At 38.7% G+C, this 25,822-nt stretch overlaps 2 protein-coding genes and 1 long non-coding RNA gene across 11 annotated transcripts; all 3 read left to right on the forward strand.

The window, feature by feature from the left end:
* Positions 1–4,586: 4,586 nt before the first annotated feature.
* On the forward strand, positions 4,587–12,694 carry LOC129721796 (uncharacterized). Of its 4 annotated transcripts, XR_008727495.1 has the most exons (6): positions 4,587–4,724; positions 5,214–5,281; positions 5,341–6,332; positions 6,391–7,630; positions 7,764–8,074; positions 11,815–12,694. It is a non-coding gene; the product is annotated as an uncharacterized LOC129721796 (long non-coding RNA). The 4 variants fall into 4 exon arrangements; XR_008727493.1 differs by having other exon boundaries at positions 5,214–6,332; positions 11,815–12,693; XR_008727494.1 differs by having other exon boundaries at positions 5,214–6,332; positions 7,764–8,070; positions 11,815–12,693.
* Positions 12,695–15,290: 2,596 nt separating this feature from the next.
* Positions 15,291–18,989, forward strand: LOC129721795 (uncharacterized). 3 transcript variants are annotated; one of them, XR_008727492.1, is made up of 2 exons: positions 15,291–15,442; positions 18,385–18,989. XR_008727492.1 is itself a non-coding variant. In XM_055674795.1 (2 exons), the coding sequence occupies exons 1-2, from the start codon at positions 17,773–17,775 to the stop codon at positions 18,649–18,651; spliced, it is 519 nt and encodes a 172-aa protein (XP_055530770.1). In that variant the 5' UTR covers positions 17,765–17,772; the 3' UTR covers positions 18,652–18,989. The 3 variants fall into 3 exon arrangements, 1 of the variants encoding a protein (XP_055530770.1); XR_008727491.1 differs by lacking the exon at positions 15,291–15,442 and adding an exon at positions 15,648–16,112; XM_055674795.1 differs by lacking the exon at positions 15,291–15,442 and adding an exon at positions 17,765–18,024.
* A 453-nt stretch (positions 18,990–19,442) lies between these two features.
* On the forward strand, positions 19,443–22,932 carry LOC129721794 (uncharacterized). 4 transcript variants are annotated; one of them, XM_055674791.1, is made up of 7 exons: positions 19,443–20,467; positions 20,656–20,737; positions 20,797–20,991; positions 21,041–21,093; positions 21,186–22,172; positions 22,238–22,477; positions 22,541–22,932. In XM_055674791.1, the coding sequence occupies exons 4-7, from the start codon at positions 21,064–21,066 to the stop codon at positions 22,898–22,900; spliced, it is 1,617 nt and encodes a 538-aa protein (XP_055530766.1). In that variant the 5' UTR covers positions 19,443–20,467; positions 20,656–20,737; positions 20,797–20,991; positions 21,041–21,063; the 3' UTR covers positions 22,901–22,932. The 4 variants fall into 4 exon arrangements, with proteins under 4 accessions (XP_055530766.1, XP_055530765.1, XP_055530769.1 ...); XM_055674790.1 differs by having other exon boundaries at positions 20,659–20,737; XM_055674794.1 differs by having other exon boundaries at positions 19,443–20,246.
* Positions 22,933–25,822: the final 2,890 nt, after the last annotated feature.

A 25,822-nucleotide genomic window follows, 5' to 3' on the forward strand; every position in this document is an offset into this window, starting at 1 on the left:
AAAAGGTAACTTCCTAAGAAGTTGTACCTAGAGGAAGCAAGAGCTTCGCAAGAGCAAAGCAAATGCTCTGAACTCTCTGGTTCAGATTTGCAGAATCGGCAGGTGTCGTTCAACACTACGCCGATTTTCTTTAAATGATAAAAAGCGGGACAGTGTCCGGTGAGGAGTCCCGTGATTATCCGTAGGTCACTACGATTTAGACTAAGTAGCTTTCTGGCGGTTCCAGGGTTCGGATAGATAAACTGTTTAGCTTGTCTACAGCCCTGTGCCTGTTGCCATTGGGATACTATTTCTAGCCCTTCCCAAGTTAGTAGTTCGCTTTTGATAGCGGAAATGGACGTACCCAGAAACGGCTCGGGGCCAATAAACCGCGGAGCTAATCCCTGTCTTGCTAGGTAGTCAGCGTGTTCATTACCCTCGACTCCGCAGTGTCCGGGCACCCAAAACAGAAAAACTGAATTCTATCGGGAAAGTTCCCGTAGAGTTTCAATGCATTCCCAAACAAGTTTGGAAGCGCATTTGACGGACTTAAGTGCTAGTAGTGCTGCTTGACTGTCCGAGAATATACCGATTTTCGCATGTCTGTAGTTGCGTTGCAGACATATTTTTGCGCAGATATATATGGCATATACCTCTGCTTGAAAAACGGTGGGCCATTTTCCCAGGGAAAACGTTTCCCTGATACCGGGTCCGTATATACCAGATCCCGTAAGGGATCCCATTTTCGAGCCGTCCGGATAAAAACTGACGATGCCAGGTGGAAGATTAGGCCCTCCATTGTTCCACATAGAGCGGTTTGTTTCAATCACTCTATATGGAATATCCATGTTGGTCCTAACGTCCTTCCAGTCGGAGACTGTGTTTAATAGCGGAGTTAGTTTGAACTCCCTAAGTATGCGAAGGTGGCCGATTTGGTCCCCTTCAAGTATAGTTTTCCTCCTTTGCAACCTTAGAGCGCCAAGCTCTGCTTCCTTTTTCACATGAAGATGTAGAGGTAGTAGGCGAAGCACAGCTTCCATGCCTGCAGTTGGAGTTGTTCGCATAGCGCTGGTAACCGAAAGACATGCAAGTCTTTGAACTTTTTTGAGTTTGGCTTGCGCAGTCACTTCGTTCACCTTAGGCCACCACACTAGGGCAGCATAGGTGATTCTTGGTCGGGCAATGGTCTTGTAAGACAAGAGTGCCAAGTCTGGTTTCAGTCCCCAGGTCTTACCGAACAGAGTTCTGCAGGCCCAGATCGCTGAGATCGCTTTCTTAGCGGCATGATCCAGTTGTGCAGACCAGTTCAGTTTCTTGTCCAGAATAGTTCCGAGATATTTGACTTCATTGCTGAAGCCCAGTCTAACTCCATTCAGTATTGGAGGAGTGATGGAGATCGTCCTTCGTCTGCCGAATGGAATTAGGACTGTTTTAAAGGGGTTTATGTTTAGACCCTCCTTCAGAGCCGTTTGCATTCGGCTCGACAGAGTTGCGTCATCTTTACCTCTGACGATGAGGACGATGTCATCGGCGTATTCAATGACCTCGTAACCAAGCTGTGAAAGCTTGTTGAGAAGTGCGTCGACAACTAGTGACCATAACAAGGGCGAGAGAACTCCTCCTTGCGGGCATCCCTTGATCACTGACATTGTTACAGACGAATCTCCCAAGGTTGCTGTGATCACTCTGCTAGAGAGCATTGCGTGTATCCAGCTCCTTGAAGTGTAGTCGATTCCCTTATGAGAAAGAGCCGTATCAATTGATGCAAAGGACGTGTTATCGAAGGCCCCTTCAATATCATGAAAGGCACATAGCGCCGTCTCCTGATAACTCAGGGACTTTTCAATCAACGTCACTAAGCTGTGAAGAGCAGTTTCTATTGACTTGCCGCATTGATAGGCATGTTGGTTCCTGTTCAGCGGGGAGTCTTTAAGAAACTCATCACGGATATATTTATCCATTATTTTCACCATCAGCTTGAGAAGTGATGAAGTCAGACTTATAGGCCTGAAAGTTTTAGGTAGGGTTTTGTCCTTTCTTCCAACTTTGGGGATAAACACTACCTTCACCTTCAGCCAGTTATCCGGAATATGGCCCAGGATAAAGCTGGCTCTGAAGAGGTTGATGAGTTCAGACATGATAACTGCGGCCGATTTTTGTAGAAAGATGGGTAGTATGCCGTCTGGACCTGGAGACTTCATAGGGTCGAATGAGCTTAGAGCCCAGCCTATTGAAGCTTCCGTGAACAGTCGACGGGCCAGCAGGATGGACTCCCGAGACGCCATATGTCTCGAATTGTCCTGTCGCGACCCATCACTATTCAGTTTTTCGGTCTCTGTCGATCCAGGAAAGTGGGTGTTCATAAGAACCTCCAGCGTTTCCTTGGTAGTGACAGTGAGGCATCCATCCTCTTTCCTCACTTGTCCTAAACCGTTAGTATGGTCTTTGGACATCGCCTTTTGGAGCCGCGTAGCTTCCGGCAGAGTTTGGACTCTTTCACAGAAACTAACTCTGGATTTCCGTTTAGCCTTGCGTAGCTCGGCGTTGTACTTAGTGAGGGACGCCCTGTAGTCGTCCCAGTTAGACGTGACTTTTGCCCTGTTGAACAACCGCCTAGTTTCCCGACGAAGGTCACTAAGTTGATCATTCCACCAGGGTACGTCACGGCATACTGACCGCTGTGGACAGTTAGCGTCGAAAGCATCCATGATTCTGTTTTGTAGATCATTTGCTGCCGAATTCAGGTCAACTGAATTTCGAATGTTGCTGTAACTGAAAGTTCGTGAATCGATCAGGTGTTCCTTAAAGGATTCCCAATCTGTATTCTTAGGATTTCTGAACAGCTCTCTTTTCAGAGGGTTAGCCTCTATATTAAAAACAATGTGTCTGTGGTCCGACAAACTAGGTTCATCGGAGACATGCCAATTTTTAATCCTTCCAGAAATAGAGGCGCTACACAGAGTGAGATCAAGGACCTCCTGTCTGATAGCGTTGATAAACGTGGGGTTATTCCCTACATTACATACATTGACATCGTTAGAAGTAAGGTATTCAAGTAGGTACTCACCCCTGGTGTTGGTGTCCGAGCTGCCCCAGATCGTGTGGTGAGCGTTGGCATCGCAGCCGATCAGAAACAGCTTGTTGATGGCCTTGCAGTACCGCACGAGCGCAGCAACTTCGGGTGGCGGTGTATCACCTTGATCGCCCGGGAAGTAGGCCGACGCGACAACCATTTTCTGCTTTCCTCTGGTTGTCGGTACTTCAACCGTGACGGCAACGACGTCGCGTTGGATAAATTCTGTAATAGGTTAAAAATTTTAATTCTCTATTTAGCAGAATTGCAGTCCTTGGTTTGGACTGCGTGTCACAGTAGATTAACCTGCCGTTAGGAGCGTTAAGTCCGAGAACTTTGGATTCGTTGATCCACGGCTCCTGGATGAATGCAGCCGCTAGCTGCTCTTTGACGAATCTCCTGCAAAGAACACCCGAGGCGCCTTTTGCGTGATGGAGATTCGCTTGCACGCAGCGAAGGCTGCTCACTTTACAGTGAAGTTGCCGTCTTTGTCCGGATCGGAAGATGATCCTGGTATTGGCTGACGGCTGCCAACAGCGGTTTGGCTGGTTGATGGAAGTTGCTCTTCCTCACTGTTCGGCTTCGGTTGCAGCAGTCGATTGGCAACAGTCGCGCACTCTGTGGTGGTTTTTGACTCCGGGGGTGCGACTGTTCGGTGGTTGATGCTTCACACTCTTGCGAGTCTGAAAGACCATCAATATTTAGTTCCTCTTCTTCAATCAATTCGCAATCCAAATCTTCTGCACATGTTACAATAACCAAGCATTTTTATTTACGTTTTGTCACAATTTTTGTATTGATTGGATTAAGAGACACTAAAAAATGAAATGGCGCTGTCATTTATAAACGAACATCCACGGTAAAACAGAATTAACGAACATTATGCTTTTTTAACGAGAAAAAAAAATGGTCATTTATTCTATCTAAAGAAAATCTTAAGCAAAAAAGGGATCGTAGAACTACAAATGAATAATGCAAATATCATACATAGTTCTGAGTAGAGATCAACTGGTAAGGTATGTGACTTTTTTATTTATTTATTTTTTGAGTTGAAATGTGATGTCACACTCAAGCTAACCCCCTCTCCCCTATATGTCACAAAATGTCACAATAATTGAAACCACCTTCCCCCCCCCTTGATGGATGATCCCTTATCATCAACGGTGGAATTCGAAAAGCTTCGCAACGGTTTTCGTTATCTTTAACAATAAAGAGCACCTGAATTGGCAGCGTTTCACTTGTTACGTTTAGAGAGATTATGTTACGGTCGTTACGGTAAGTTTGGAATTCTACAGACCAGAACTTCATGCTTTTCGTAAAATTTACCGTTCCGTTCGTGCGTTTGTTTTTTAACTCTTCGTTCGTGCCAAATGCTTGAATATTTGTAGGTGTCAAAGTAATCTCAGAAACAGAAATTTGTGTGTTCACTGAACATCTCTTTTCGACAAAATCATGTCGTTGTTCATGACTGCGCTTTTTCATGTTTGCGCGAATGAACCGTCTTTAACGAGTGAACCGCACGTTTATTCTGCTACCGGCATTCTTCGCGAACGGACCGAATGTGATAAATGACAATTGTTCAAAGTTGTATCTACTTCTGTTTTTGAAAAAAAATGTTATAATTGTTGAACATACTCTTATACAGAAACCTCAAGTGCTATAGAATTATAAGGTGAGTTTTGATTTGTAGTTCATTCGTGCAGACAGGCTTTTTAACAACCTGGCAAATTATTATAGTTTTCGCTATGACTTATGGTGCAAATGCCGTAGAATTCTTACATTATGTGATGAAATTTTTCTTCAACACTTGAATCAATTATATTTAAGTGTTGAATTTTTGATTTTTACTTTCATATGTAGCATGTTCTACATAAATATTTTATTTATTCATGGGAATTTCTTAGACAGAAAATATCAAAGCCGCCCTTCTTTTTCTTCTTAATTCTTTTTGAGCCGTGACAGCTCTATTGGGAGGGCCAGTCGCATCGACTATATGCCCTGCTGTACATTTGTTCTCGAGTGTTCGAATCGTTCAGATATTTAGTTTATTGTTCCTCACGAATTTAGCTATTTCCTTGTAGGTAGGTGTCAATATCACCGTTAGATATTAACCGCTTACGTTTTCGCCATTCAGCATGTAATCAACATCCGTCAATTTCAGGATTAAAGTGGAAGTTGTAATAATCTTACAAAAGTACAATGGATACTCTCAATAACCTCCCTGTAGAAGTAAGTTGATTTCACATGCACATCTTTTCAATCTCATCTCGCTGAAACAATTCATCTAGATTTTTGAACAAATTTTCGCCTACCTCAACTTGATCGACAGAAAAAACGCTTACTTAGTTTGTAGTTATTGGCGTAAGATCCTGCATGGTGTACGTTTTAAACGGCAATGCCAAATATGCATCAGCGGCAGCTTCGACCAGGAGCTATCAGATTCAGAAATGCTAATAGTTAAGGATTGTCGTAATATATTACTGAATCATTGGGATAATCCAGACGATGACGACGACGATGATGAAGATGAACCTGCCGTCAGTGACCGTCGTGAAAATGAAGAAATAACAGATTTAAAGTACCTGTTTGAACCATGTCCAGAGGCTAACATAGAAAAAATACTAATTGGGCTTGAATCCTGCATTGAGACGATAATATTATACAGCAGCTTTGAGAGTAGCCGATTGATACTTGAAAACCGAATACCAAAGATGGTAAATCTCCGAGAGCTTGAATTTGCCTTCTATAATAATAAATATTCGTCGACAGATCGGAGCAAATGGTACATCCATCACGAGCAACTTCAAAGGCTTAAAATATTTCTAGAAGAGACAAAACCATACAATGTAATGCTTCCAAATTTAACAACAACATTAGAATGAGCACCTAGTTGCCGTTGTGGCTTCCATATCATTGAGCAATACTGCATACAGTTAAAGCATCTGAAAGTTAAATTTGCGGATCCAGAAACGATGCATGATATGATATCTTTATCGTTTCCTTTGCTGACACACCTGGAAGTTATAATGTACGAAGACAAAGAAATCCAGGTACGATACGCTCGAACTCGAAACAAAAACATAGACCAAAATTAAATATGCCTAGATTGCAGCACTTATCACTATCGCACAATGACTCAGATATTGTGTTTAACGATGGTCTCTTCGGGTTGAAATCACTGAAATTGACAGTCTGTTCCGAAAGAAGTGAAAAAGTGTTGTATAAGATTTGCAACAACTTGCCCAACTTAGAACGTCTAGAATTACTTGTATATTCCAAGGTTTGTTTCGTCTCATTAATGAAAGAACTAACACAATTACCGTGACATCTCATTTCAGTGGAAAAATTTTGCTTTTCGTCATCTGAACAAGTTGCTCAAGCTTAGGTTACTGCGAATTAGTGAATGTGATAGTAATATTAATTGGACGCTATGTCCTGTAGTTCCTAACTTGCAAAGAGTTGTGTTCGACAATTGTACTAATCTGAGTACGAAAACCTTTAGACGATTAAGTAACTTGTTTCCTGGTCTCATCGGCATCTCCATAAAGGGATCATTCAAATAATACATAACGCTCTAGGGGGTGGGGGGGTATTCAGCGGAGCGTTATATTGCATGTGGCAAACATGTAAAATTGCGTTACATGGGGGTGGGTGGGTATTGAAAATTGCCAAATTCCACGTTATGTAATATTTGAATGGTTCCAAATGATTGTTGTGCAATCTGTAGTGATGAGGACGACACCTGCACTTCTTCCAAAAAGAAAACTCCTAAATTTGACGAGAGCGAGCAGGCACAACGAATGTGTAGAGAACAGTTGGAGTCTATGTTCCCACAGTGCATAGTTTCTTTGAACAAAACGTCCCTGAAGTGGAAGCGATGAAATTAAAGCGATTTACTAAAATGCGGATGGCACCTTATTGATATCACAATCACACGCCTGTTGAGCGGCTGTCAGTATACTTTACATAATATCAAGGAGCTTAAAGAGCTCTGCTAAAACCAAAATTCACGCACGGTATCATAAAAAATGAGATCTACAGCTGCAGATTATGTGGCAAATAGTTATTTTGATAAATCATGCATATCTCTCATATCATTCCATCATTCCAGTTGAATAGTAATGAAAGGCTTTAAAAATTATTTTAGTGAGCATTACCCATTAATCTATTTATTTCAATATGTAATATACATACAATTTGAAAAAGAATAGTTAGAAGTGTAACCGTTAGGTATAAGCTAAAATGTCAAAACCCTGCCATAATGTTCAGCTATGTATGTTGCTGAGGTTTGCTGATTGCTGAATAAACAGCAATCGATCTCTCTGGTTTTGATCGTCAACGTGAACAGACGCGTTTTTTATAAACCGAAATCCCCGAGTAATTTCATCTTTAACATTGGCGACGAGGATTAATCATTCCAATTCGTAAAGTGACGCGTGTTGTGCGAGAAGTACAGGCCGAAATTTTTTGCTACAGAGTTGTGTACGGGTGTTATTTTGGCAGATCCGTTAGCGTTGGGCGAGCGCCGAGAGGGCGAAGTTTTTTTGCCGGATTGGTTGATTTGAAAAAACTAGCACGGTAAGTGGATTTGCTAGAGAGCCTTTGAAAAATATTGCAATTTAATAAGAAAACTAAAACTATTGGAGACATTTTGAATCGTGGCTTTGTGGTAATTTTTCTTTTGTTTTATTTCCTTTTGTCTGTAACAAAGCCGGTTGCAAGGCAACGCTTACAGCATCGGCTGAAAATCAGCGTTCGCTAAACTGAGGCTTAGCTTAAGCTGAATTGAGCTACATTTAGCTGATTGGAGTTTAGATTATTTGAGAGATACGAGTGGCCATTTAAGGCGTCGTGCATTGAAAAGTCCAGAAGCCAGGAAGATAGCAGCAGTTGGATAGAACGTTGCAGTTGGATAAATAGCGGTTGAATATACGTTAGCTGTTGGCGTCTTTAACGATTGTGCGCAATTCGGAAGTCCTTCAGCAATGGTGTTAATGAGGACCATCGACCCTTACGTGGTAGGTACGTCTTTTTCGAATTATTTTGAGCGACTTGAATATTTTTTTTCATGTAATAAAATTGCGCAAGAAAAAAAGAGATATTTTCATGAGTTTTTCTGGGATGCATGTTTTCGAAGAGCTTAAATTGCTCCACCCAGGAATAGGTTTAAAAAAAAGCTAAAAGAACGCTATGATAAAGAGGAGTCAGATACTGTGTTGAGACTCAAGTTTAGGTCTAGGAAGCAGGGTGAAGCAGAATCTGGTGAAAATTTTGTGCTTGCTGTGAAACTTCTCGCAGAGCAATGCGACTTTGGAGAGTTTCGCGAGTCAGCAATTAGGGATCAATTGTTATTTGGCGTGAATGATAAGCGTTTGCTAGAGAAGCTTCTAGAGGTGGACAATTTGACTTTAAGAGTCGCTGAAAGGATGATTAAGAATAAAGAGGTAGTGATGTCGGCTACTAACGCTTTAAATTCGGAATATAATCCTCACGTTAATTATGTGCGGAGTCGTTTAGGCAATCCAGAACCACAGAATCTAAACTACAGAAGTCGTAATGAATATAGAGGCAGGAATAGGGAGAACCAATGCAACTTTAGAGCCAATGACAGCCGTGACAGAAGACGATCGCGCTCAGGACATAGAAACTCTAGCCGTGGAAGGTATGCTAAGTTCAGCTGCCATTTTTGTAACCGGAGAGGCCACATCCAGAAAAATTGCTACCGTTTCAAAAATCAGAGAAAGGGATCTGTGAAATTCATCGCAGAGTCGTCTAGTTCAGATAATATGCATGATTATTTTAAGAGACTGAGGAAAGACTATAACAGCGATAGTGATTCTCCAGGTGATTATCCCTGTCTTATGATAAAATCGGTAAATAGGATTAGCGAACCTTGTTTCCTAAAGGCTAATGTTGAGGGTAGGTCGATAAAAATGGAAGTGGATAGTGGCTCATCAGTCTCTGTAATAGGAATATTTGATTTTTATAAACATTTGACTAATGTTCCTTTGAGGAATAATATGCGAAAATTAGTGGTGGTAAATGGGTCAACGTTAGAGATTTTGGGAAGTGCTTTTGTGAAGGTCTCAATGAACAAAAGAGAAGCTTTGATGGAGCTTATTGTCTTGAAAAGTTCTCATCAGTTTACGCCATTGATGGGAAGAGACTGGCTAGATATGTTTTTTAATGGATGGAGGCAGCGTTTCTCAAATACTTTCTCATTGAATTCTATTGTCCAAAAAAATTGTGCTGAAGTGGCTCTGAAAAATATTAAAACAAATTATAAAAATATTTTTGACAAGGATATGTCCACTCCTATTGTCGGTTTCGAAGCTGATTTGGTGCTTCGTGAAAACACACCAATATTTAAAAAGGCGTATCAAGTACCCTATCGCCTGAAGGAGAAGGTTGATAATTATTTAACACAGCTAGAAAAGGATAAAATCATATCACCCATAAAAACCAGTCTTTGGGCCTCACCAGTTGTAGTCTTAATAAAAAAGAATGACACCATTAGGCTTGTCATAGACTGTAAAGTTTCTATCAATAAGGTACTTATACCCAATACATATCCTTTGCCTACTGCTCAGGATTTGTTTGCATCCTTATCAAACTGCAACTGCTTTTGCTCATTAGATTTGTCCAATGCTTATACTCAACTAAATTTATCCGAGAAATCACGAAAGTTCGTCGTTATAAATACAACAAAAGGGCTTTTTACATATGATAGGCTTCCTCAAGGCGCTTTTTCGAGCGCTGCAGTTTTCCAGCAAATAATGGACATAATTTTAAAGGACTTGACTTCGTTTACTGTTATTTGGACGACGTGTTAATAGCTGGAAAAGACTTCGAGGAGTGCCATAAAAAACTTTTATTAGTTTTGGGCAGATTGAAAAATGCTAACATAAAGGTTAACTTTGACAAATGTAAATTTTTCGTTAGTGAACTGTTGTATTTGGGATACATTATTTCTGGAAATGGTCTCAAACCAAACCCGGATAAAGTTGCAACAATCCAACAATCTAAAATACCCAAAAATGTAACTCAATTGAAAGCTTTCCTGGGTCTTATAAACTATTATGGTAAATTTCTTCCTAATTTATCTCCCACTTTATGTCCATTGTATAGTTTATTGACGAAAGATACTAAATATGTGTGGAGTCGTTCATGTGACAAAGCCTTCAACGAATGTAAAATACAGTTGCTCAATGCTAGTATCCTAGTTTTGTACGATCCAAAAAAGCCAATCGTAGTTTGTACTGATGCTTCATCTTATGGGTTGGGAGGAGTATTAGCGCACGTTATAGACGGAGCGGAAGGCCTGTAGCTTTTACTTCCTTCTCATTAAATACAGCACAAAAGGCATATCCAATTCTACATTTAGAGGCCCTTGCAATAGTTTCAACGATAAAGAAATTTCATAGATATCTGTACGGTCAAAAATTTACAGTCTTCACTGACCATAAGCCGCTTTTAGGCATATTTGAAAAATCGGGGCGCAATGCAATTTTTGTAACTAGGTTGCAACGTTACATTATGGAACTGTCCATTTATAACTTTGAAATCTTGTACAGGCCATCTGACAAGATGGGCAGTGCTGACTTCTGCTCCCGATTTTCACTTAACAATGAGGTCCCACAATCCGTTGAAACGCATACCTTACACAGCTTAAACTTTTCACCAGAACTACCTTTAAACGCTTCTGTGATTGCCAGAGAAACTGAGGTTGATAAATATCTTCAGCAAATACTCTATTTTACAAAACACGGTTGGCCGAAAAGATTGGACAAAAGTTACAGAGTTATTTATTCCCAAGTCCAAGATTTAGAAATAATAGATGGGTGTTTAGTTTTCCGGAGCCGTGTAGTGATACCATTTTCGCTACAAAATAAAATGTTAAAACTACTACACGCAAACCATGTGGGCATTATAAAGATGAAGCAGTTAGCCAGAAGGCACATTGACTGGTTCGGTATTAACAAAGATACCGAAAACCATGTAAAAAATTGCGAAGTGTGTGCTAAGATAACTTCTGTGTCAGGGCAACATATCACATGTGAATGGACACCAACAATCCGTCCTTTTAGCAGGATCCATGCGGATTTTTTTTACCACGAGAGAAACGTCTTTTTGCTTATTGTGGACAGTTTTTCGAAATGGTTAGAAGTAATATGGATGAAATATGGCACTGACGCAGAAAAAGTTATAAAAAATACAAAGTTTTTTTGCTCGTTTTGGTCTTTCGGATGTTGTCGTGACGGACAATGGACCACCGTTCAATTCCCAATCATTTATTTCTTATCTTGAAAAACAAGGAGTCAAAGTAATGAAAAGTCCACCCTACAACCCACAAAGTAACGGCCAAGCAGAACGCTCAGTACGAGTAGCGAAAGAAGTTTTAAAAAAAATTTTACTTGATCCCGACATCAGAAGTTTGAGTCTCCAAGATATATTAGATTATTTTCTGTTTAATTACCGTAACACCTGTCTAACAGATGGAGGAGATTTCCCGTCTGAGAGAGTACTATGCTACAAACCAAAAACGCTTTTAGATTTGACCAACCCAAGAAAAAGTTTTGAAACAATGATTAAACAGCCACTAATTGACGAGAAAAATGACCAGGTACATTTTGAAGATACAAGGGCTGACCCATTCAATAAATTAGTCTCGGGAGATAAGGTTTATCAATCATAATCTGAACGAAACACAAAAATGGTTGGAAGCAAAGTTTATTAAAAGAATTTCTCTAAATGTTTTCCAGATCTCGATCGGATCAGTCTTGATCTCGGCCCACAGGGGGCAGATTAAATTAGTTGGAAACCCCGAACATAGGCGCAATATGGCGTTTTGGGTGATGAACCACCCCACACCGTTGGTTGGCCAGGGCTTGAAAAGGAGGTACGACGACTCTGATGACGATGAACCGTTTCGGGAATGTTTGCCATGTTCACCAACACCTCCACCTACAAGAAATGAAGTGCATCCGAAAGTATTGCAATCGAATGATTTCAGAACCTCGCTTGGTTCTTTTCGAAACCACCCTACAGAAGGCGTACGAAGATCAGCCAGGCCCAGGAAAAAGAAGTATGATAGAAATTTTGTTTATTTTAAGTAAAATGTTCAACTATCGATTGATTTAAATTACCTAAGTGAATACATTACTTTCGAATCTATGCTTAGCTTAAGAAAATAATTTTGTAAATATCAGTAGCTATATTAAGTTGTAAAAAGTTTAAATAGTAGTTCAAATTTAAAGGGAAAGGTATTGTAATATACATACAATTTGATAAAGAATAGTTAGAAGTGTAACCGTTAGGTACACTGTAAATAAAAATCACGTCGAAGTAAAGTGATTTGCTGTTGAATTCGCACTACTTGCCTACACTGTAAATAAAAATCACGTCGAAGTAAAGTGATTTGCTGTTGAATTCGCACTACTTGCCTAACATTTCAGAGTTGAATGAAAATCTTTCGAAATATATTAATGCAAAGAACGATGGAATCAACAGCAAATCACTTTATTTTCTGTTGTTATGTTCATCTTTGTTGATATGCTTATGTTTGAGATACGGAATGTCGGTCAGTTGGATAATTATATAAATTTACAATAAATTCAAGAGACTTCTTTTTATTTTAGTTTTTTGATTTTATTATATTTTAGATTTTTAATTTATTAACAAAATGATCCTAGAGATGTTCCCTGCTACTGTATCGATGCAATCGATTTCAGGATCTGTAAGAGTCGTTTTATTGTCATTTGAATTTAAAAAATACAATGAAACTTACGCTGAAATGAATCTCTGATCTCTGGATAAATGAGCTGCTTGCGCTGTTCGCCGTTGTCACTATTTTTGCTTCGCTTTATGGTTTTGACGTTTGTCAATTGGAATTGCAGCTGTAATTCAATTGATTTAAACAGTAGTGATAATACAAGAGATATTCATTATAATACGATGGTGATTTCCATTAACCAGTTTTCAACGCAAGATTATTTCATTGGAAAGTGTTAATCATCGAGAAATCAACACTAAATCACTTCAACTTGCAGTGTGATGTGACGAATTGAGTAAAGTGCAAAAACACTTGAAGTAATCGTGACATTTTTTTATAGTGTAACATTTCAGAGTTGAATGAAAATCTTTCGAAATATATAATGGAAAGAACGATGGAATCAACAGCAAATCATTTCATTTTCTGTTGTTATGTCATCTTTGTTGATGTGGTGTAATAATAAGGCCCAGTAAAGGCCGAGTCCGATTGATAAAGATATATAATCAATATAACTTCTCCTCCGGAGTGGAGAGTTCTATCGAACACCAATACTGTAACGCAAAGGAGGAATAAAACCCGCTGCGCGGGGCTGACTCAGTCGTTTTGGTTTGGGATCAAGTAACAAGTGTTTAATAAGTGGTTTTTATCCGAACTCCTACTAAGTGGTACTAAGGTACATAATAAGTGGCGACGAAGAGAAGAAATAGTTTTTCGGTTCGCGTGTGTAGTAAAAAGTAAGAAAAAGTGTGCAAAGTGCACAAAAGAATTTAAAAAAAAAAAAAAAAGCGATCGAAGGTCGAAAAGGTCAGTAATTATTAAACTGATCCTTTTGTAATAGTGCTATTTTTCTCAAAATCCTAAAGCCGTTGATTCCAAAGGGAAATCGGTTTTGGTTTTGTCCGCGGAGACAAAGGTCTTTTGAGTGGTAAATTCGAAAAGAAGTCTTACAATTAAATAAAAAAAAGCAATTGTGCTGGAAAAAGAGAATAAGCTTCGGGGAAAAGCAAGTGATTTAATGATAAAAAGGAAGTGTTAAAAAAAAAAAAATTTTTATGATAAAGCGACAGTGTGAGGAATTTTAAATTTCGACAAAAAAAATTTAAATAAAAAGCAAAATCAATAGTTAAAAGTGTAGTAAAGTGCAAGCGAAGAAAAAAAAATACTATAGCGAGATTGATTTTTTTAGTATCTCGTTTAGCGCGAGATTTTGAACGTAGTTCTGCACCGTTGTGATTAACGGTTTTTTCTGCAAAACTTTTCAACGTTCAATTTTTAGGGTTTCGAATACCACGAGCCTAGTTGAAATTCAAATTCGCTAAAGTGTTTTTTATTCATTTCCTAGCCGAAATAAACGTTTACTCCAACGGGAGGAAGCGTTTTTTTGTGTCATCACTCTGTGGCTGCTGTGGCTGGGGAATTGTTCTTTTGCTTTGCGTTGTGGTTGCTGCTTGCTGCTTGCTGTGCGTGGTGCTGTGGACTACGCGCTAATACGGTAGCGCAATTGTTGGATCGTTTGGTGAAACATTGTCAACAGGCGACGGTGATTGGCGTCTTTACTTCAGCATTGCATTGGTGTGGAGCGTACGGTCGTGCGTGATACATCAGCAGGGAGTATTTTACACGGCATTTGGTAAGCGACGAAATTTTTTTCATTGTTCCTTGGCAAATTCATAGCGAATATATTCATCCGGTGCAGGTATGGCTTCGAATATAGTGGGCACGATAGAGCCCTATATTCCGGGAGCATCTTTTTCAAACTATGTTGAACGGTTAGGTTTTATGTTCCAATATAATAACGTCCCTGAGAACTCTCAAAAGGCGCTATTTATTACTCTCAGCGGATCGGCAGTTTTTGAGGAGCTTAAACTTTTGTATCCTGCTAGGGATTTATCGACTCTACAGTATAATGAGATAATTAAAAAACTTAAAGAGCGGTTTGACAAAAAGGAATCAGACTTGATACAGCGGTTTAAATTTTATAACCGGGTCAAGGGAGCGGACGAAACCGCTGAAAATTTTGTTCTGGCAGTAAAACTGCAAGCTGAATTTTGCGAATTTGGCGAATTTAAAGATACCGCCATTAGGGATAAACTCCTAATGGGGGTTTATGATAAAGGCCTACAACAAAAAATGCTAGGAGAAGAAAATCTTACGTTGGCAACGGCTGAAAGGATGATAATTAAATGGGAGCTGGCGGGTTCCAGAGCAAAGATGATTGGTGGCAAAAATGAACAAATTGCATCGGTAAAACATAGATTGGGGCGTAGAGATAGGTTCGAGAGTAATACTCAGCAGAGAGACAGAAGTAGAAGTAGAAGTAGGAGCAAATCGGGTATGCGGTATGGATTGCGAAACAGAAGTGCGAGTGGTAGTAAGGACAGAAACAGAAGTAGCTCTAGGCAGAGGCGGTTTGGATTTAAAAAAAATTTGACTTGCTATTATTGCGGCAAATCTGGGCATGTTTTAAAAAAAATGTTTTAAATATATCAACAGTCAGAGGAAACCAACGGTTAGATTTGCGGATGAGCTGCGACCGGGCTGTAGTGCAAGCAATAATCTAGAGCAACTTTTTAGTAGATTGAAGCCTTCCGGGTTGGATGAGTCATCAGATGATTCAGGTGATTTTATGTGCATGCAAATTAATAGCTATAAGAAATTTAACGAGCCTTGTTTAGTCGATGTTACAATACAAGAGCAATTATTGAAAATGGAAGTAGATTGTGGTTCTTCCATTACGTTAATCGGAAAACAACTATATGACAAACTATTTAAAATGCCGCTTGATCAGTGTTGGAAAAAATTGGTCGTTGTTGATGGGGCTAGGTTGTCTGTCTGTGGTAGTGTTTTGGTTGATGTTGTCTTAAGGGGAGTTAGCAAAAAATTGGAATTAATTGTCTTGAGTAGCAAAAATGATTTTCTACCTTTGTTAGGGCGAAATTGGTTAGACGTGTTTTACCCTAATTGGAGACAGACATTCCATAACTCTCTCAGTGTAGGTAATATTAGTGAAAATATTCACAAAGATGCCACAATCGCGGATATCAAGGCGTGTTTTCCTAATGTTTTCTGCAAGGATTTTTCTTCACCGATTCTTGGGTTTGAGGCAGATTTAGTGTTGAAGGAAAATTCACCAATTTTTCGTAAAGCTTATGCTGTACCTTACAGATTACAGGATAAAGTTATACAGCACTTAGAAATGTTGGAGAGGGAGAAAGTCATAACACCAATTAAAACTAGTGAATGGGCTTCACCAGTAGTTGTGGTGATGAAAAAAAATCAGGACATTAGGTTGGTTATTGACTGCAAGGTTTCCATCAATAAATTGATTATTCCCAATACATATCCTCTTCCCGTAGCGCAGGACCGGTTTGCTAGATTGTCAGGTTGTAAAATATTTTGTTCATTAGATCTAGAGGGTGCATACACTCAGTTAGCGTTGTCTGAAAAATCTAAAAAATTTATGGTCATTAATACTATCAAGGGTTTATATGTTTACAATCGTTTACCGCAAGGGGCGTCCTCTAGTGCAGCAATTTTTCAGCAGGTCATGGAACAGGTTTTAGTTGGTCTTGAAAACGTTTCGGTTTATTTAGATGATGTGTTAGTTGCAGGGAAGGATCGAGATGATTGTCGTAGGAAACTTTACTCAGTCTTAGAGCGTTTGAATAAGGCCAATATTAAGGTAAATTGGGGGAAATGCAAATTTTTCGTATCCAGTTTACCATATTAAGGGCATGTTATAACGGAGAATGGCCTACTTCCAAGTCCAGAAAAAGTCAATACAATTAGTGAAGCAGTTACCCCGAAAAATGTAACCGAGTTGAAAGCCTTTTTAGGTCTCGTGAATTTTTATGGGAAATTTGTACCTCATCTCTCTTCAAAGTTGTTTTGTCTTTACCAATTATTGAAAAAGGATGTGAAATATAATTGGGATAATAACTGTGAAAAGGCCTTTGCAGAAAGCAAAGCTGCCTTATTGAATGCAAACATGCTAGAATTTTACGACCCAACAAAACCAATAGTGGTGGTTTCGGATGCATCAAGCTATGGACTAGGGGGAGTCATAGCTCACTTGGTAAATGGCACAGAAAAACCAATTTGTTTCACGTCTTTTTCATTAAATAAAGCCCAGCGTTCTTACCCAATTTTGCATTTGGAAGCTTTGGCTTTGGTAAGCACTATTAAAAAATTCCATAAATTTTTATATGGCCAAAGCTTTACTGTATACACAGATCACAAACCGCTTGTAGGAATATTCGGGAAAACCGGTAAAAATGCCATTTATGTAACCAGATTGCAGAGATACATTTTAGAATTGGCAATATATGACTTTGAGATATGTTATAGACCATCAGCGCAAATGGGAAATGCTGATTTTTGTTCACGGTTTCCACTCCCTCAACCAGTTCCGACTGATTTTGACAAGGATTTTGTAAAAAGTTTAAATTTTACACAAGAAGTTCCAATGAATTTTTCAAAAGTTGCTAAAGAGACAGAGCAGGATAGCTTTTTACAAAGAATAATAACACATTTCCAGCGTGGTTGGCCTGAGAAAATCGACAAAGAATTGATAAACATACATTCCAATCGGCATGATCTGGAGTTGGTTGAAGGATGTTTGATTTTCCAGGACAGGGTGGTTATCCCAAAAGCTATGCATAAAGAAATTTTAAAGTTACTGCATGTAAATCACTCTGGAATTGTTAAAATGAAGCAGATGGCACGCAGGTCAGTTTACTGGTTTGGTATAAATGCAGCAATTGAGGCTTATGTACATGCTTGTGATTCATGCAATAGAATGGCAACAGTTCCTAAAAATAAAATCGAATCACATTGGATTCCTTCGATTCGTCCGTTTAGCAGAATACATGCTGATTTTTTTTACTTCGGACAAAAGGTATTTTTGCTGATCGTAGACAGTTTTTCTAAGTGGATCGAAGTAGAGTGGATGAGATTTGGTACAGATGCTAGTAAAGTTATTAAAAAGCTCATTGCTGTTTTCGCCAGATTTGGTCTTCCGGATGTAGTGGTAACAGATGGTGGTCCTCCCTTCAATTCCTCCACTTTTATTTCATTTCTAACAAGACAAGGAATAATTGTCATGAAGAGTCCTCCTTACAATCCCTCCAGTAACGGACAAGCCGAAAGGTCGGTCAGGATTGTTAAGGATGTGCTAAAGAAATTTCTGTTTGATCAAGAAGTGAGTAAGTTGGAAACGGAGGATCAAATCAGTTTGTTCCTTATTAACTATAGAAACACTTGTTTACCGAAAGAAGGAAGCTACCCTTCCGAAAAATTATTAAATTATACACCAAAGATTTTATTAGATTTAATTAATCCTAAGAAGCTATATAAACCAAAGATAACTGACGATTCTATTGATGATACAAAAATTAATCGAAACAGTGATATTACTAGTAATAGAAAATCAGTTTCGGTGGATCCAATTACTAATCTGAATTTAGGAGATACCATTTGGTATAAAAATAATAACAATAAAAATGATTCTAGATGGATAAAAGCAAAGTTTGTAAAACAGTGCTCTCCTATAATATTTCAGATATGTATTGGAAGCGTAACGACAAAGGCGCATCGCTCGCAATTGAGGGTCCAGAAAGACTCTAAGAATTCTTCAAACGTGGCGGTTCCATGCAGAAGTCACTGTAAGCGTAGGCTGGTCTCGGAGGAGGATTTCCTTGGGTTTCCAGATGATGTGGCTGCAAAGAGGTTTCGCAAAGGCGATCATGAAGGAACGGAACCAAAAACGCCAAGTCCTAGACGTTCTGAAAGGTTAAAGGTTCGACCGAGGAGAGTTTATAAAAGATAAATCAAAGAAAATTTGTAGATTAATTGTTTAAACGTGTTTCGATATTGTATCGATCGATTGATCGAGTTGGCGTAATTATACGCTTTCAGAAGTTTGAATTATAATGAGCGTTAAAGAACGCAATCGCTATTTTATACAAAATTATATAATTAAGAAAAGTACATTTTAAATGATGTTTTCGATGGATTAAAAAATTTAAAAGGATAAGAATTGTGGTGTAATAATAAGGCCCAGTAAAGGCCGAGTCCGATTGATAAAGATATATAATCAATATAACTTCTCCTCCGGAGTGGAGAGTTCTATCGAACACCAATACTGTAACGCAAAGGAGGAATAAAACCCGCTGCGCGGGGCTGACTCAGTCGTTTTGGTTTTGGATCAAGTAACAAGTGTTTAATAAGTGGTTTTTATCCGAACTCCTACTAAGTGGTACTAAGGTACATAATAGTTGATATGCTTATGTTTGAGATACGGAATGTCGGTCAGTTGGATAATTATATAAATTCACAATAAATTCAAGAGACTTCTTTTTATTTTAGTTTTTTCATTTTATTTTATTTTAGATTTTTAATTTATTAACAAAATGATCCTAGAGATGTTCCCTGTCACTGTATCGATGCAATCGATTTCAGGATCTGTAAAAGAGTCGTTTTATTGTCATTTAAATTTAAAACATTCAATAAAACTTACGCTGAAATGAATTTCTGATCTCTGGATAAATAAGCTGCTTGCGCTGTTCGCCGTTGTCACTATTTTTGCTTCGCTTTATGGTTTTGACGTTTGTCAATTGGAATTGCAGCTGTAATTCAATTGATTTAAACAGTAGTGATAATACAAGAGATATTCATTATAATACGATGGTGATTTCCATTAACCAGTTTTCAACGCAAGATTATTTCATTGGAAAGTGTTAATCATCGAGAAATCAACACTAAATTACTTCAACTTGCAGTGTGATTTGACGAATTGAGTAAAGTGCAAAAACACTTGAAGTAATCGTGACATTTTTACGTATAGGCATAAATGTCAAAACCCTGCCATAATGTTCAGCTATGCATGTTGCTGAGGTTTGCTGATTGCTGAATAAACAGCAATCGATCTCTCTGGTTTTGATCGTCAACGCGAACAGACACTTTAACACAATAGACCAGCATTCGTGGCTACAACTCATATTCTCCTTAATTTCATTTTTCATGGATTTCATCACTGTGATTAACACATTGATCTATTATGGCAAAGTGATACAGCGAACACTTAAAAAAAACTATAAAATACAGGTCAGATTTCATTTACGAGCAATGCAATCATTTGCATTCTTCCAATTCAATAGTTCATGTACACCGTCTGTATTTTGCTTGCTTACCTCACTTTGATTCATTCAATGGAAGTCACGTGCTTAATGCGAAACATCGGAGCAAAACAAAGGCAGAAATGCTGAGGTCGCGAATGAACTTAAGGTCGATTTACAGCGCCGAATAGATGAACTACCCATCTATATATCAAAATGTACTATCTAATTTCATGCAGATGCATGTTCATAAGTGTAAACCGTGTGATCTATTTATTTTCTACAGCACGATTTTTATGGCATCTAGGTAAATATAATGGCAATATTTACACAACCAAAATCAAAATTCTATACATGCAAACTAAATTAAAATAAAATAAAATAAACTGATAAGGCGGAAATGAATTTAGCTTATCGATTATCAACGAAATGAATTTTGACGTTCCGAATTCACTGACGCACAATGATGCAATGACATTGCACAATGGTCCAGTTTCCGAGTTTAGCATGGTAAAAATTAATAGTAATGTAAGTGTACGGTTTATAGTATGTTTCATCATCTATATATATATATATATATATATATATATATATATATATGAAACAGTTTCAGTTGGGTTGCTACACCACTCGAGCATCAAATAACTAACATTTTCAGTTTTGTTTATTATTTATTCAGTGTTAATATCTCTAACAAGTGTCATTCTTCATTTAAGCAGGAACATAGTTTTTGAAGTCTGCCAGAGTGATATGACGACTAATCTAAAGACACAACACGATGCGGGGATTTTCGTCTAGGTAAACGTACATATATGAGTCATATGATGACTATACTAAACACGACACTTTTCGTCTAGGTAAACGTATATTCTAGACCAGTGTGCTTCGTATCCATATATGGCACTATTTTTGTAGTTTTGTTTTGTCCGCAAATTGAATGAAGCTTAAAATTTGAACTACGATAGTTACGATCGGTTTCTAGTGATAAGATTCTAGGAGCAACAACCAAATTTTTCAAATAATAAGATTTTTTTTACATATACGATTGTTAGGTAAGTTGTGTTTTATTCTTTTTATTATACTTAGGCTCGGTTTTTGCAGGTATAATTTTCGAGCCTCCAACAATGGACAAAATCAATGAACTTCCACTCGAGGTAAGGGATTGATAGTATTACCAGAGATAGTTTTATTTGCTGAAAGAGGCCTCTGAGGCAATTCACAACTAATGTCAACAAACTAATTTTAGATTTTAGAGCACATTTTTCATTACCTGCCCTTCAAAACATGGAAGATCTGCTGGTCAGTATGCAGTCTTTGGTACCGCATTTTGCGCGGTACACATTTCCAACGTATATATTGTTTATCTATGAACCGCACATTCGAACCACAGTTGTCGGAACTGGAAAAACGGATTTTTCCAAGTTTTAGGAACATCGCGCTGGTTCAATGGGTCCATCGTGATGACGACGATGATGATGATTACGAAGAAAGACGCTTAGAACCGGTTGAAAAGGATGAGGTCACTTCCCTAAAGTATCTTTTCGAACCGACTCCGGAGAAAAATATAAGCGAACTGTTATTTAGCCTTGAGCTAGATTTCGAAAGCCTAGAATTGTGTAGTTCATTTGGCAGCGGTCGAGATATTATTGGCAATCGGTTACGAGAAATAAAAAACCTGCGGGAGCTTATTTTGAACATGTACGTGAGTCACAACCAAACATCGGACCAAGAGCTATGGCTAATTGAGCATGATCGAATCGAAACACTCAAAATCGATCTAACTGTAACCAAAATAAATATTGACGCCAATTTGCCTAATTTAAGAACACTTGCTTTGCTTACCGATTGCTACTGGGCCTTTCATATAATCGAAAAACACTGCACCCAGTTGGAATCGCTAGAAGTTCAATTTCACAGTCCTGAAACAATGAACAATATGCTGTCCCTAAAGTTTTCAGCGATGACCAATTTGCAGGCACACTTGTACAGGGATAAATTTGTTCAGGAAAACTACAAACAAACTCAAAACGGGTATATGCACAACAAAAAGGAAGAAATGTTTATCAAAAACATGCCAAAACTGAAGACACTCTACGTTGAAAGTAATCTTCTGCTATACCGTATTGCAGAACCTCTTTCACGGTTCGCCCATCAGCTGGAGGAACTAACTCTGGAGTGTCAACAAATTGAATTTCTACAGTTGAAAGCAATCGAATCCATGCCCAACCTAAAAGTATGTAACAATTGCCCAAAAATACTATTTGGAGTATTTTAACGCTGTCGCAATTCCCCCCACAGGTGCTAAATTTACTCTACTGCAGAATAGCTTCGACCAGAATTTTACCAACTGTAACTATGCCTTTGCTAGAGAAACTAACGTTAATCAACAATGAGTCACATGTGATATTCGATAATGGCCTTTGTAATTTAAAATCACTAAAGGTAACGTTCTGGACCAGGAGCAGTCACAAGGCATTACACAAAATTTGCAAAAAACTATTCAACTTGCAAAAATTGGAATTACTTGTGTATTCAAAGGTAAAAGACAAATATTTTCTCGCTTTCATCATAACTAACGCATGAACTAATTTTTGGCTATAGCTAGCTAATACAGCTTTTCGCGAGCTGCACAATCTGACGAAGCTGACTACGTTCCGAATCGGCAAATGCGAATTGAAAGCGATTCATTGGAGCCATTGTTCTGCCTTACCAAACTTGCGGAGGATAGTGCTAACCGATTGTCGGCTGGAGCTGTCTGCGCTGTTAAATGCTCCGTTAGCAACCATATTTCCCGGGCTGAGGGAATTCTATTTCAAAAGTTGTGCTATAGGTTATAGTAAAAAGAGTAACATAGCCGTCAGTTTCAATAGTGATGACGAAGCTAGACAGTACTGCCTACAACAGCTACGAGCGATTCTTCCGGATTGTGGAATTTCTCTGCATGACTCGTTATTTGGATGAAAAATACGTGATAAAAATTGTGATATATGTTAGTTTGAGTTTTTTTTACTTTCTGGATAAGAGAAAATGGCCATCGAATATATTATATGCTTTCAGACATGCATTATATGCACTATCACGTCCGTAACTAGTTCTGCGGAACGGTAAATTAATCATGGGATAACTTCGGAGGGCTCGCGGAAAATAAACATTCCCTGCAGCTTGATTCGACGGGCTGCAAGAGTTTCTAAGTTAAGAAGCACGCAATGCGCGGTGTAGTCGGGTAAGTCCACCGGATCATTCCACGGTAGTTGGCGTAAAGCATACCGAATGAACTGCTTTTGTATCCGCTCCAATTTCACGGCGTGCGCTAGTTGGTATGGTGCCCATACCTGCACTGCATACTCAAGGATGCTCCGAACCAAACCAGAAGAGGGTTTTTAGAGTGTATACATCAGTGAAATGGCGCGACTGCCTTCGAATGAGTCCGAGCACTGCAAACGCTTTGGCTGAAATGATTGAGACGATCATGAAATCGAAGTTTAGAGTCTATTGTGACTCCTAGATCGCAAATAGAAATGACCCGCTCCAGGACGTTACCATCAATGTAATATGTATGGTTGTGTGCGAATGAAACAATTTTGCACTTCACTGCGTTCATTTTCATGCCATTTTGTGAACACCATAGCGAGAGTTCGTTAATGTCGTCTTGCAAAGCCAGACAGTCCAGAGGTGACGATACTACTCTATAGAATTTGAGGTCATCAGCAAACATCTGTCTAGTGCATATGTCGTTTACAAACAAGACAAATATAAGCGGACTCAGTACGCTTCCATGTGGGACACCAGACGTGAGGACGAACTCTTTGGAACACACGGAGTTCACGCAGACTGAGGCTTTACGGTTAGTGAGGTATAAGTGTAGCCATCCTGTGATGTGCTCTGGAAACCCCATACGTTTGAGTTTTTCGATGGCATAATCGTGTGGTACAACATCAAAAGTCTTAGAGAAATCGACGTAGACAGCATCGACTTGTTTTCTGTTCTCAATTTCAGGAAATAGTGCGTTTGTATAACACATCAGGTTGGAGGTTGTGGACCTTTGTTGCACAAACCCGTGTTGGTATTCTGATATAAGCGGTCGTGCAACTCTGTATAGCACGACATGAACTAGCGACTCGAATATCTTCGCAAGTGAGCATAGTATCGATATGCCACGATAATTGTTGACGTGGTGAATATTGCCTGTTTTGAGGATCGGTACGATGCGTGCGGTTTTCAGACCGTTGGGAAGATCTTCGATGAGAGCGATAAGTTCACTCTGAAAAAATGCACGTAAAATTCACTGGGAAAAGTGGCTGATTCTCATCCACCTTCTTTTCACGTAACTTTTGCCGATTTCTCGAAAGCCGCTCATGTGTGAGTGTGTAAGTGTCAACTTCAGTAATCAAAGAAATAGTTATCGGTTTCCGTTATACTCTACTAATTTTTTTTGGAAATAAATATTGAAATTCAGTCCGCAAATATATATTTCGACTGTGACGTACAGTCTTCCTCAGTGCTTATGTGGACTGGTAAAGAGCAAAGCGTAAATCCTGTTTTTTATTTGTAGTAGGTAAAATGAAAATTTAGCACTCTTAATTGGAGTTAGGTAGGGAATTATGCGGTCGATTGTTTACCGTTATATGTCTGGGGTTTTTGGGAAGCAGATTGAATAGCCATGAGGGGTGATTACCTGCGTCTTTATTGAGAAGCGTGCATGAGTGTTGTTTATAAATTTCTAAACTTTCAGCTACGTCTAGTTTCCATAAATTATTAACGGGGCGGAGGAGGTGAATGTTATTCGAAGTTAGTGGATGTTCCTCGTTAAAAATATGTTCAGCAACTTTTGATTTGAAAAGGTATGGTGGGACATTTTTTGAAACTTTACTTGCTTTTGTCACTTCTGCGAAATGTTCTTTGAAACGTATCCCTAGGTTACGTTTAGTTTGTCCAATGTAAACCATGTCACAGTGACTGCATGCAATTTTATAAATTCCAGCTTTGTTCAGGGTATCAATAGGGTCTTTGGTAGACCCCAATTTTGTTTTGAGTTGGGTATTTCTACTAGTGTAGACAATATCCATCCCAAATTTTCTAAATTTTGAACGAAGTGGGCGTGTCAAGTTAACGTCATATTCAACGGCTACCCTTTTCAGATCTTCTGTTATTGGGGTGAGTGTTGTAAAAGATTTCCGAATATGAGCACGCTTCTTTTTATCAATAATGGCTTGAATGATACTTTCATTGTAGCCATTAAGTTTAGCAATTTCGAAAATATATTCCAGTTCCTTTTGCTTGGCTACTTCACTTAGAGGTAAAGTTTCCATGCGGTGGATCATATGATGGAAAGATGCCATTTTATGCTGGAAGGGATGGTTTGAAGTGTTAGGTATTACCCGTTTTGTATTCGTGGGTTTCCGATAAATTTCAAATTCCAAGTCCGTAGACTTTCTGACTACAACGACGTCCAAGAAAGGGAGTCTGTTGTAAAGTTCTTTTTCAATTGTGAAGTTTATATTTTTATGGGTATTATTAAGGGATATGAAAAAAGTTTCAAGATCCGCCCTTTTCAAAACACAAAAGGAAGACTGTACGTCACAGTCGAAATATATATTTGCGGACTGAATTTCAATGTTTATTTCCAAAAAAAATTAGTAGAGTATAACGGAAACCGATAACTATTTCTTTGATTTCTCAATCACTCTGCTAAGACGCTCGTTATAGATTTTCTAAATTTGTCAACTTCAGTGTCAATCATCTACGTGTTGGTCAGGTAATTATAATCTGATTTTCACGTACCTTTTTACGTTATATTTAGGTGAAACCATAACCATTGAATCTGGCAACACGAGCGGCGCGAGTATGTGCCAATAATAGTCGCGGATTAAACTGCTTCAAAAG

This window comes from Wyeomyia smithii, chromosome 2 (genome assembly GCF_029784165.1).
Source record: "Wyeomyia smithii strain HCP4-BCI-WySm-NY-G18 chromosome 2, ASM2978416v1, whole genome shotgun sequence".
In the NCBI taxonomy this organism is placed as follows: Eukaryota; Metazoa; Arthropoda; class Insecta; order Diptera; family Culicidae; genus Wyeomyia; species Wyeomyia smithii.

What these genes read in the sequence shown, in the direction of transcription:
- LOC129721795 (XM_055674795.1), top strand. Translation starts at nt 17,773, where the DNA reads ATGAGATTTGGTACAGATGCTAGTAAAGTTATTAAAAAGCTCATTGCT. An exon ending in AATTTCTGTTTGATCAAGAA is followed by an intron (nt 18,025 to 18,384) that starts GTGAGTAAGTTG and finishes ATAATATTTCAG; the next exon opens with ATATGTATTGGAAGCGTAAC.
- LOC129721794 (XM_055674791.1), top strand. Translation starts at nt 21,064, where the DNA reads ATGGACAAAATCAATGAACTTCCACTCGAG. An exon ending in TCAATGAACTTCCACTCGAG is followed by an intron (nt 21,094 to 21,185) that starts GTAAGGGATTGA and finishes AACTAATTTTAG; the next exon opens with ATTTTAGAGCACATTTTTCA. An exon ending in AATCCATGCCCAACCTAAAA is followed by an intron (nt 22,173 to 22,237) that starts GTATGTAACAAT and finishes TTCCCCCCACAG; the next exon opens with GTGCTAAATTTACTCTACTG.